General features: G+C 45.1%; 1 protein-coding gene across 1 annotated transcript in view; it reads left to right on the forward strand.

Moving 5' to 3' along the window:
- CTNND2 (catenin delta 2) overlaps positions 1-13,201 on the forward strand; it is an 816,172-nt gene that overhangs the window by 537,803 nt on the left and 265,168 nt on the right. The window contains exon 8 of the mRNA XM_082723384.1: positions 7,466-7,660. Coding sequence (XP_082579510.1) covers positions 7,466-7,660 — 195 coding nt within the window. The remainder of the gene's footprint in view (positions 1-7,465; positions 7,661-13,201) is intronic.

The following is a 13,201-nucleotide window of genomic DNA, read 5'->3' on the forward strand; positions in this document are numbered from 1 at the left end:
TGATAGAGAAGAGCATCTATGTGAATATGAGACTGGCCATTAAAAACTCTGGCAAGTGACTAATTAATAAAGCACCAAATCATAGACCGCTCCGCATCACTAGTTAATTAGGACAATAGGTAGCAGTGTGGCCAGGCTGCTGTCAGTTCCACCCAGAACAGGGCTTTCACTCTCAGGGTAGAGATGGAGTTAGATGCAAATTTTAAACAGGAGACCCCCTTCGGGGTAAAATTAGCATTCACAGATTAAACTTGTTTACAAGTTAATGTCAGAAGACTTTAATTACAAGTCTGAAGGCAAGTTACCGTGCCCTTCTATACAAAGGTGTTAACAATTCACAGTTCACCCCTGCTAATTTCTTATCTGCTATGTGTCTGCTGAGGACTTGAGGTGTCCAGGTGGAGTGTTTCTGGGGGTCATTCTATCAGCTTCTTCGGAACGTCTCTTACTGGGATCGTTGTGGTTACAGAGAAGTTACTGTCAGAAAGATTTCTCAGTGTTCACAGGATTTGTGATTGTCACTGCAAGGGCCCCTCGCTCACCGGAGGTAGGAAATCCGGCAACCGCTAGCCCCAGCGTCCCTGCCCAGACATCACAGAGCGTTCAACCGAAAAACATTTTCTGAGGACCCACAGAAGTGAGAGGAATGGGAGAGGCAGCAAATGCCCTGCGGGGTGTGCATGTCTGTAGTCTGTGAACTTGGCAGGGGGGTGGCCTTCCTGCAAAGTTCAGAAGCTCCACCTCCCTCCCAGAGGGGTTACTCCCTCCCGCCACATTCAAGAATGGATACTTCTATGACTGTTTTAAATCTCCAGCCTTACGGACTCTGCTGAAGACCAGATCTTGACATGCATTCTTCAAGACCCCAAATCTGGCCCCAAATCTACCAGCTCTGACCCTGACCATCGGGAGCTAGAGCCCTTCCCAGAGACACCTAGGAAGGGTTTGAGCCCTTCCAGGCCCTGGGCTCATCCCCTCAGGTCCTACTTCAGTAGTCCGGCGTGGGTCCCCGGCAGCAATACTGTTAAAAAGCCTTCCAGGTGAACACCCCGTGTGTCCCCCCAGGGTTGAGAAGCACCGAACCGAACCCATACATAGGCATGCGCTGTGGCAGGCAGGGAACCTAGACACCCGCTTCCCCAGAATCCACCGGGAAGCATAGCAAAGCAGCAAACACACTCCAGCCCACCCAGATCCAAAAAGTCTGCCCTCTGCAGGAAAGATTTTTTTTTTTTCTCCTTAAAAGCTAGCCTTCTCACAAAGCCTTTTACACGTCCCTTAGTGTCTGGGCCTTGGGCATCTAGAGCTAAGATCAGTCACTCTGCAGCATCCCACATGGGGAAGCCTGACCCCAGCCAAGGCGAACCAAGGCAGCCAGTACGACGCCCACGTGTAGCAGCCAGCACAGCCACACGCTGAAGCCAGGTTCCAGGGTCCATCATCTGGCTACACCTTGCACCTGCACCGTTGTTGAGACACTCGTGCTTGCTTCCTAAGGCAGGGAAAAATCAGAAACCATATGGCTGCAGAAGGATGCCAAAGTTGAACTCCTCTAGCCATCAAGATAATGTATCCGCACCTAAACTAGGCTGCCCTGTCTCCTCAAAGGATGGTCTGCAGACTAGCACCACCAGCATTGCCAGAGAACTGGGTAGAAATGCAGAACCTCAGGGCCTCCCCAACGGCCACTGAGTCAGAACCAGAATTTCAATCAGGAGACCCATGACGCTGGCGTCCGGAGAAGCCCTGAAATCATGGCTCTTTCATTTGGAGCTACTTTTTACCCTGAAATAAAAGCCAGAAACGAGGACAGGTGCCAATCCACCATCTTTAGCTGCTGTGTGTCACTGGTACTGGTCCCCATCTTAGACAAGTGTGTTTCCGCAGGCTCTTCTTGAACTCGGAGCTGGGTGTGGGTTTTGCATAGTACTCCATCCTCTCCACTGCTGGCACAGAAGCCACGACTGCAAATAAACAGAGAAACAGGCCACCCTAAGAATGCAGAGATATCAGACATCACTCATTATACCCCGTGACTACTGTCTTGCTACTTTCCACACAACAGCCTGTCACGAAAGGAATTAGACAAAAGAAGCCTGTTTTTCTCACAGCTTGGGAAGAGATGCTCATGGTTGGAGAGGAAATCCAAGAATGACGGACACCTGCTATTATAGGGGACCAACTCCCATGGGCACCTGTATTGCTGCTTCCTGGCCAAGTGATTTTCACTTTTAAGTTATTCTCCATGGAAAATACTGGGGTCACAATAGATGACAGTATTTGGTAAGAGGTGTGGGGAGGTTTCATAATTACATTAAGTTAGAAAGCCCATCATAAAGTGACTGGAACAAATCCTGTGCTTTATACCTTGTCAGAAACCGCATGAGCATTTAAGTCATTTGTGATAGCAGCAAAGTTTCCATAATATATGAAAATGTAGGATTTATGAAGTCGATGAAACAGGAGGGCATCTTCCAAAGCTTTCCAAAACAGACTTTCCACAGAATCAATTTATATCATCAGATGGCCTCTTACGTTGAAATTATTAGGTTCCAATGCAGATTTTATCATTCAGTTTATATGAATTAATAGTCTCCCTTCCAGACGTCTGTCTGAAATATGGCTCATAGCCGGTATAGGAAGTGTGTTCATATATTTTAACATTTGCAACAACTTACGATAAGATGTCAAACTAATTCACTGAATTAACGATCATTTGCAAATGAAATGTAGCACATGGATGTAACTTGAGGTACATAGGAAATCTTTGGGGCCTTCTTTAAATACTGAAATTAACTTGTGAATTAGCATGAAGGTAGGGAGGAGGTTTGGGAATTTTGATTTGCATCAAAAGCAAAAACCAAGAATTAAACAAGCTAAGTCTTTGTTATGGCACGGCATCCCTCAGATCTGGGATGTAATACTTGTATCTTTCAACAATTTACTTAGCGCACATTTATAATACTGAACTGTTAACCAAAATTGCTTTTTATTTCTAAAAGTGCTTATTTCTTGGTATCATTTTCCCCTCTTGAGTTTCATCATGACGAAACACCAAGCCAGAATTTTTAAGAGTTTCAGAATCCACAGAATAACTCTTCCAGGACCATAAACTACCCAAGAGCACAGGCCTTTTGCCTGCATGGGCCAAGCTGCCTGGCCTCGTCACTCAGGGATGTCAATGTACCGTCAGGGGTCATATGCCTGAGATCAGTATTTGGATAAGGAAGAGATGCAGTGGCGACCTGCGAGGGGAAAATCTCTTCCCATTTCAGAAACCGCAGCTCTCTTTGGAATTTCTATTCTGCCCTTCCGAGATGCAGTTTCACTAATAAACATCGATGAATGAACTAGATTCACAAATTTTAAGAAAACCAAATGCTGAGATTTTACTTTGGACTTTCCTGCATAGCCCAGGAAGCTCATAGCTCTTTTTCTGAACATAGTTCTTTATCTCAGAAATGAAAACCCTGTCTCGCCTCCGGTTCACACTCATGTTGCGTCGGCTTGCTCTGGCCCGCTAAACTTTGGGTCATTTAAGTCTTTATTTTCTCCTTCCATGTCTTTGCCAGTGAGCTCCTGCAGCTGGCTTCCAGATTGGAAGAGAAGAGACCACTGGCAGTATGTCCTTAAGAGCCTAGTATTAATATATCCAAATGAAAACATGCAGATGCTTTTTTCTTTGCAAGAGCAAGTGAATTCACATGAAAGGGGGAATAAATTAGATAGTACGGAGCTAGAAGAACACAAATGGATCCCAACGGAAATCAGAATGCACTTCTTCCATTCTGTCCAGTAAAGGAATTCGGATAATGTAGTAGTAAATTATATTATTTGGAAAAAGCAAGAAATGATAAATTGAGTGTTGCAACATATTAGCTATTTCTCTCTCTTTTAAATATGCCTATCTCTTCTCTCCCTAGTTTATCTAGAACAGGTGTCTCTCAGAATCATGAAGTGAGGTGTTGCCCATTAAACACACATTGCCTCTACCTGCTCAGAGGGACCAAGTCTGAATCTTATGGGGTTTGTGTCCAGGAATCAGTCTTTCAAAGGGTTTTCCCCAGATGATTCTTGGGGAACCAAATGAAGATTTGAGAATTAATCATGTTCCAAGGAATGAAGATTCAAAGACTGTGTGTGTGTGTGTGTGTGTGTAAAATTTGGGCTGAATTCTGGGTTGTACAGTTCTCATACACTTCCCAGGTGTGATCTTCCATCGAATATTTTGACTCCCCTTGCTCATATGGTTGCTGGGATTGTGAAATTGAGTTAAAAAGAAAATCTGTTCAGCTCATACAACCAGTTGTTGTCTGAACTCACAAAGTGTCCATACACTAACTGTGTTTCTTTTTAAAGACAATATGGATTAAGTAGGTCCTAATAAGATCACTTCTATAAATACCATGAAATGAATCTCCTACAGAGGGCCTTTGCTCGTGCTGCTGACTCTCTCTGAGAAACACGTGGGTCTTCCTCCACTATGGCTCTTTCTCTGGCCTGGTGAAGTTTTCTGCTGAAATGCCAGATAAGCAAAAGGAACTTTTTTTTGGCCACCTTATCAAAATAGTAGTCCCCCATCAACACTCTGTTCTCCCCTTATTTTACTTATTTTCCGTACCTTTATCTCTGCACCTCCTTGAGTGGAATGACTTGTTTTCAAGGCCAGGGACCTTGTTTGTGTCAGGCATCTGGGCATCATCCATTACTTGAGGTTCCCCAGACACCGGGCCAGTATGTATTGAGTGAATGAATCTATTGATTGGTAAGGATTAACCGGTGCATAGGAACAACACATATAAAATTCAGCATGTAGAAATTTGTACATCAGTCTAGAAGTGATAAAGGTTTCATATTCCTGGTCAGATGAAAACAGTGCCTGCCAGGCTGACCCCAGGAAGGTGCAGTGTGGAGGAATGAGACAAGCCCTTCTGGCTCCGTGATCATCTCCCGTGTCAAGGACTCCCTGCAGATCTGTTGCTGGCTTCCTCCTGGATTAGCAAATGTTTGCAAGCTTTAATTTGCAGATTTAATTTATGCTTTCTAAAAAGGATCACACCTCTTCTTGGACATTTCAATCTTTCTTTGCCTTTTGGACTTCTTTCCTGAGATTTTTGCAATCACCCATTAAAAAGCAACGCTAAGGTAAACTTTAAGATTCTTGCTCCTTGGGGCGCCTGGCTGGCTCAGTGGGTTAAAGCCTCTGCCTTCGGCTCAGGTCGTGATCTCAGCGTCCTGGGATCGAGCTCCGCATCGGGCTCTCTGCTCTGTGGGGAGCCTGCTTCCTCCTCTCTCTCTACCTGCCTCTCTGCCTACTTGTGACCTCTGTCTGCCAAATAAGTAAAATCTTTTAAAAAATACATATTCTTGCTCCTTGCCTGGGACCCTTGGTCATTAATGCCTGATTCGTGGTTTTAATGTAGATTTCCTCAAGTGCAGTTAATGCTTATAATAGAAGATTTTCACACAGCCCTCAGATCACACCACCCTTCAGGAGATCATTTGATCCTTTGGTTGCTTATTTTGGGTGTTTTTAGAGACTTAGAGTCAAAGAATGGTGATAAAGTTACAATTCTAAATCTACCAGTGATGGATAAGTTTCATTTAACTCTACAACATTTGGATATAATGACTGTTTTCTTGCTTTTATACTCGTTAAGTCTTTGGCAATATTATCAAACCCTCCAGAAGAAAGAAGAATTGACAGCAGGAACTCAAGGCATCCCATCCTTAAATATATTCCTGGAAACTATGAACACGAGATAATATTCAGTGTGATGTTGGCATTTGATAAATCAGATGCAATGAACCTAATTATGCAAAACAGTTATTTTGAATCTATCATTCATCTGAACGCTGTTTAAATCAGAACTTATTTAATTACTAGGAAACGGGAAGGTAAGGAATTTGCTAGCTCTATTCCTTCCCTTTCCTCAAAACATTCAGTAATTTTTATTAACACTGAATTCGTAGAATTCCCAGCACTCTCAGTCATTCAGACGTGCTCTGTTTTGTTTATTTAAACAACCTGTGTAAAACCTATGGTTGAAATGGATTTCTCTGCCAGCAACTTCAGAACTCTCAAATGGGCTTTTCCTCAGAGATTCTCAGTGAGAGTATTAAAATCCTTGGGGTCACATGATCCCAAGGAAGCAGGGCAGTCGCTGAGCATTGAGGAATTTGACGCTGATGTGGTCACTAGGGAAAGCCTTGGACCAGCTCACAGAGATAGAGCTGCCCGCAGACACCAGCGACATCAAGGAATTCCACAACCCTATTGCTTCAGACTGGAAGCGACAGCTCTGAATTTGGGCCGTTCAGAGGCAGGTGGCAGTTAAATCCCAGCATGCCTTCTGGATCTCAGCTTTGAAGACTTAGCCGAAGGGTCTTTCCTAGCACCAGCTCTTAGCCGCCCTGGGTTCTTGTGTGTGCTCTCTGCTCACCATCATTCGATAACCATCTCTGCTTGCTGCCCCACATCCTTCCTGGTCCCTCGGTGTCCTCCGGCCCAGCTGGCCCGGTTTTAGAACATTCTCTGGGCACTTCGGCTCCTCTGATTCTGACAGTACCTAGGGGAAAATACTGGCTCTCAGTCAACGTCTTCCTGCCTGGGTATCAGGTCAGACTCTTAGCCCTCCCGGAATGTTCTTTGCTCATGTCTGCAGAAGCCCCCTGGCCCCCAGCATCGCTTCGAAGTGACACCTCTCCCCGTACAATGCAACGAAGTGACACAGATAACGATTTACAAAGACTACCAGGCCAGGGGTACATAGCCTCAACCTACGAATTAAACCAGTTAGGGACGGCCCTTTGTGCCTTTTTCAGAGGAGGGTAAAGTATATGCAGGCGCTTCGGTTTGGCGGCGAGTAAGAGTAAAAATGGGACTTGCGTGTCTGTTCCTTTAAACTCTGCTTCTCTCAGGGAATTAGGCCATTGTAGGTCAGGATATTTCAGTCCATTCATTCTCCAGGAGGAAACTGCTGACGAGAAGGAATTCTGCTTCACTTTTCAGGAACACCCTCAGGATGGCTTGCCGTCATAGCTTATTCATTGGGTCATCCTTTCAAATTATTATTTCTGCTGCAAACTTGAAGGTACAAGGGCTCTGGGATAATAAGATTTTAGGTCTGACTGGTCCGCCCAGTTCCTTTAGTGAGGAAGCCAGCCACGTTCAGTAGGCCGAGACAAGCGATGTCCCCCCGGCCCTGTGCAGGGTGGTTTTATCTCAGAATCATTACCATCCTTATAGGGAGATCAGGTTTGGGAGCCGAGCGAGGCAGCTGGGTGATGCCGATAAGCCGATTAGCTCGACATATTGCTGCCATTTCATGTTATTCATTTGATTTTCTGCAGATTTCAACATTTCTGTGCAAAAAAAAAAAAAAAAATTCAAATATGGCTTTGCTAAAGCGAGTTCTGTTTGGATGTCGGTCAGGGCTCAATGTCGCCTGTTAATTTCTTTCAGCTGGGTCGCGGGCCTCGTACAGCAGCCAGCACGGCCACCTGGGCCCGGAGCTTCGGGCTCTGCAGTCCCCGGAGCACCACATAGACCCCATCTATGAGGACCGCGTCTACCAGAAGCCCCCTATGAGGAGTCTCAGCCAGAGCCAGGGGGACCCTCTGCCGCCAGCACACACGGGCACGTACCGCACGAGCACAGGTGTGTATTCAAGACACCTCTGGGTGGCCCGACCATAGGGGCGGGGACATGGGGGGCTGCTTGGGACCCCATGAAAGGGCTGTGTGTGTGTGTGTGTGTGTCCGCCCACATCCGTGCCCTCTCTGCTCACAAGCATATGGTCTGCTTCTATCATTAACGTCTGGGATGATAAAGAGAAACCAAGGACGACTCGTTTAGCTACCTGAAGATATTTTAAATGGAAGAAGTTTAATGAGGGTTGTATGCTTCTGTTGTCTAACAGGCACACTGAAAGAAAGAGTGCTGATGTTTTGTATGTCATCATCCACATATTTAATGAATTTAAGTACTGCAACAACGCCTCATCATTACACAGGATATAAAAGTCATGTGCCTAAGGCATCTAAATGTTCTTTAACAATAGTCTCCCTAGCTGGCAAGCTTGGGGAAACCGTATTTACTAAAAATGAAGCATGTCTTGTAGGGCCAACTGAGAATTTACTTCATAGATGCTATCAGGTGGAATCAGATGGAATTATTATTTAAAAGTTGAATATTGACAGTTGCCTACGATTCAATCAACCACAGGGCTCTCCTGAGTTAAATATATATTTTGAATTGAGCACAGCCACAGGCTGCGCGAAGAAAGGCAAGTGTTTTCCAGAATATGTAGCCATTTGCAAAATAACCGGTCAAATGTCATGATTAAATGTGCTAGAGAGCCTTCATCTAACTACAAAATTGATATAATTAAGATGTTGAGAACTACACTTATTACAAAGCCTCCCATGGCTAAGTAAACTTAGAAAATATGATGCTGCCGGTTTGCACACAGCAGAGCTCTGTCCCTCACTTCAAATGACCCGTATTACCCTGGAACAGGGCCTCAGGCATGGGAAAACTGAAGCTTTGCTCCAGAACTTGGCACACACCTCCCTGCATCTTCAGACCGTGGCAACTTCCAGTAACCACAAAGCAGAGCATAGCAATTTTGTTAACTGCATTATGATACTAAATTACACGTTTTGAAATTCAGGCCAACTAAGTTGCTTTTATGGTTGATTATTGATATGTACATTTCAGTGTTTTACTGCATCATAAGAAGAAAGGCACAAAATGCTTTCTTTCATTTTTGACATCATAAATGCCATCTAATGTTAATAATATGTATCTTGGTTCAGATGCAAAAGAATACCCATTTATTCTTCTGTCAGAATTCTCTCATCCTTTGGCCTGCTAGAACCACTCCTGTCTGAGGTTGGGATGTTTTAATGTTGAGCTGGCCACATATTAGTAACAAAGGTGGTTTTATGTCCACGCACCCCTTACAAGAGACAGAGATAACCTCAGCGATGCTCAGTCTGTGATTTGTGAAGACACTGACCACAGAGGGGATTATGTTCATTTCTCTCTCCTGTATTCATAGGCTCTTAGAATTCTTTTCTTAATAAACTTGGGAGTTTTACAAAAATTTGTCTACACTAAGAAAAAAAGTATTTCATTCTTCTATGTCCCATTAATGACATGGGATGTTCACACTTTAAAAACCAATTAAAACAAAACAAAACTGGTGTTTTCTCTGAGCCCGGGGTCTGAAAACTCCAGCTCTGGGCCAAACCCGGCTGGACCACCTGTCTGAATCCTGCTCATGGGCTAAAGATGATCACTACCTTATTAAACGGTTTATGGATGAAAGACGGGTAATATCTTCTGAGGTGGAGAAGTTATAGGAAATGCAAATTGCAGCGTCTATAAATAAAGTTCCTGGAACACAGCCACTCCCATTTGTGCCCGTATCATTTCTAGCTGCTTCCAGGCCATCACAGCTGAGGTGGAGTTGTGACAGAGACCATATGGTTGGTAAAGCTGAGAATGTTTACTCTCTGGAAAAGTTTGCTGACCCTTGCTCTAAGCCATCAGCAGAGCACGGCACTGAATGAAAGAACAAGGGCTTCATCCTTCCTATGAGGGAAGGCAGCAAGTCCTCTAAGCGTATCCGAGAAGATTTGTTTGCCCGAGTTTTCTCAGTAACAGTAATCTCTGCCCCAGCAGTGAGCTGCTGAGGTTATGACATCCGGATATCTAAGACCCCACCCCAGCCTGCCCTTTTGAACTTGAGGCATTTTTGAGGACATCTGCTGATTTATGTAATCATATGGAAATTTCCAGAAATGCATGAATGGATGGGGTGACAGGTGGGGAGAAACCGCCTCTCTCCAGCTCCCAAGTATAAAGCCACAAGTTCCCTCTCTTCACCAGCTCAGGTTACTCGCTGTTTCTACACTTAATGTATTTTATTTCACATCCTTACACTTTCTTAGCTAACCCCACAACCCCAGAAACTGTCTCTATCAGAACCCAGAACCCACATGTTCGAGAATATGCTGTTAACATGGGGGTATACCCTTTCCTTGTAAATTACATAGGTCTTAGACAATATTATCAAATTATATTTAGTAAAAGTCAGAATTAACAGAATTAAATATTTAACAGAATTAAATATCAAGGAACTTTCTAAGATTGTTTTCCCGTATTCGGGAGGTCATTTTCCACTTCGGGTATTGTACACACCGCACACTTGAGACCTCTGATGCAGAACTTTAAGAGGCTTCTGGGGCCAAAGCCGATACCCCGGTTTCTTTGGAGGAGAGGACAGGTTCTTACAGACCTGGTAGACTTGAAGTATTAAGGGCCACTGACTTCTGGCTCACATCCATGGCTGAGGTGGCTTGAGCCACCCGTCTCCTGTCTTAGCCCTTGGGTAGCAGGACACTGACTCGATTCTCTTCAGTTTGACCCCTCAAGCACTTTCAGATGATACCTCAAGGAGAGTAAGCTAAGGGGCTGAAGGTCGCTTGCTCTTGTTCAAGTCTTGTTCAAGACTCAGGAAGGAAGACAAATGGACTTGCCTAAAAAAATTAGGAAATTACAAGATGGCGCCATAGTATGGAGCGGGCGAGACAGGAAGACAGAGCACAGAGCGTGGCGCTGCTTCCGGGAACTGTTCCACATTCTTTGAATGTGTTTACAGATCCTCAGAACCACCCCTTAAAGGAGGTACTGATAGACGCTCACCTTACAGAACATGGAGGCAAGCAATACGGGGTCCTCTTCTCAAGGCCACACAGCTTATGTGGAGCCCGTCTTCAAACCTGCACATGCAGGCCGTCCTGCCCTGGGTCCTGGACTCTTAACAGCCATCTTGGTTGGAACTGTGTGTATTAAAGTCATCATTTAAAAAGAAAATGAATACCCATCCATGTTCATTGTGGTTTTTGTATCCTGTCAATCAAATAGTACCTGTTGAAGACTCACCATGTGCTAGATACACGGGCAGAGCCAAAGAAGCTTCTACTTACTCCTTGTCCTCAAGCCCATTCAGTCTCGTTCCATCATGGAACATGGACATAAGGAAAATTAACTGGCCATGGAAGGTAATATCTTACGGGTTAGAATATTCCAGATGAAGCGGAAGACAAAGTGTGAATAAAAACACTAAACAATACATAGTATCTTTTAATTCCCAGATAACCCATAACTCCTGATTATGCCTTAGGTAACCTCCCCACGCCCCACCCTGGCCCAAAGCCATGCTCCGCTGTTATCCGGCAGCAAGTAGAGGCTTGGCAGGTGCGCGTTCTTCATCCGCATCTGCCCGTGGTCATTCGGCGCTGCAGCTGTGCTCCCCGCTGGCTCTGGTTCCCGGGCACTGTTCTCGGCTCTATGGCCTCTCTCCTTGCCCCGCCTGGCCCTGTGCTGACCCTATCCCTGCGTCTCCCTTACCCAAACACCATGAAGGCTGTCCTCAGTGATAGAGCGGGGAGACACGGGGAGATGGCTACTTGGAGACACTCGGGACACAGCTGCAGGCGTTGAAACTGAGACCTGTTAAAGCTTCCTAGTCTTCCCCGCCAAAGGGGGTCCACCGGGAGATGCCTTCGTTAGCTGTCCCCCCACGGACTCAGCCCGCGCCGTCCTCATGCATCCTCCTCTCTGCCTGCCTCCTCCATGTCCCTTGGGCCGCCAGAGCAGCCACTCACCCCTGTTACTTACAAACTTGGTCCAGTACTCAGCTGGAAATCTGTAGTACTTCATTCCGCAGAGCGGGCAGGGCTGGGCCAGGGATCCTGGCCTCTGAAGAGGGTCTTCTGCTCCTGACACCGACATTTCATGCTTCTGCGCCCCCACCTTTGTGAGATGAGAAATACAGACCTTTTCCCCCACCTACCTCCAGCAGAAGGGAGCAGGCTCTGGGGGTGGCCCACTGGCCTTCCGGGGCCCAGACATGCTCTAGTAGGAAGGCAGAGGGCACGCAGAGCCGCTGCCCGCATGCCCTAGGACAGGATTGAGAAAGAAGCCAGCGTCGCCGCGGCACCAGAGATCCAGCAGCCTCCGAGCAGGTAAAAGAGTCACTTCCTGAATCAGCAACGTTATCGGCTCAGCGGGGCGCCCCAGAGAGCATCCCCTCACCAGAGGTGACAGTCCCTCCTTTCTTGAGGAGCCAGGAAATGAGGCCACTATCAATGTCCCCTGCATGTGCAGGGAGGCGGAATTGTGTGAGCTAAAGCAGAAAAGGCAGGCCAGTGAGCCCGATGGTGGCAGGAATATGCCCACTTGCTCTTGCGGGATCTCTACCCAGCATCTGACGCTTTACTTTCTGGCATGATGAAAATTTAAAGAGGCACACTTTTAACTTGGATGTCTGTTTAAATAAAACATACCTTTCATCTGGGATAAGGCTTGTCAAAACTGGAGCTTATATAATAAGAGGCAGAGCCAGACAAGGAATATGGGATCTTCTTGGGCTTGCTGATGGTGGAGTCTATTAAGCAGAAACTAACATGAATTTTTGTTTCAAACTCGAACATACCAATAACTGTCAACTTAGGAGTCAGTGATTAATACAGATGCTTGACTCTGACACTCCCTTCCTCCACCCAAAACCCATCTTTCTAACCTAATGAAAATGGCCAGTGTTTGCTGGACTGATAGTCACAGGAATTCACTTTGGGATGAATTGGTTTCTAAGTGAGTGGAGAAAACAAGCTTTCTGCGATGAACGTGTCAGTTTGTTTTTAAGAAAGAACGATCAAAGGTATATTGCAAGGAGAAAATCTAAATATCTTTGAGGACGACAAATACTACAACAGAAAAAGAAAAAAAAGAATGTGATGAAAAATTTGCACGTATGGAGAAAATATTTTTAAAAAACTGAATTTTCTGCAACAGCAGCCAGTGCTTCATAAAGTTACAGAGGCATTTCATAGACTCTTCCTATCCATAAAATTTTACTACTATTGTTCAGTAACATATAAACAACATTTTCCATTAAAATCATCATTAGGGTCCACAAAAACGTGGAATATTAGCATTTATTACTTCTTAAATGCTTTTACTTCAAACTGTAAAAATGATTGCATCCCCTTAGAGCAAGTCAAATTAGATCCTCCAAAACCTCTTGTTTTTGTTTTGTTTTGCCTTTTTTTTTAGTCTAGAAAGTCAGGGGCACGTTATTACCCAATTGGAAATTTTTAATGACCTAATGATAAATATCGTCTTAAA

Source organism: Mustela nivalis (genome assembly GCF_964662115.1).
Source record: "Mustela nivalis genome assembly, chromosome: 3".
In the NCBI taxonomy this organism is placed as follows: Eukaryota; Metazoa; Chordata; class Mammalia; order Carnivora; family Mustelidae; genus Mustela; species Mustela nivalis.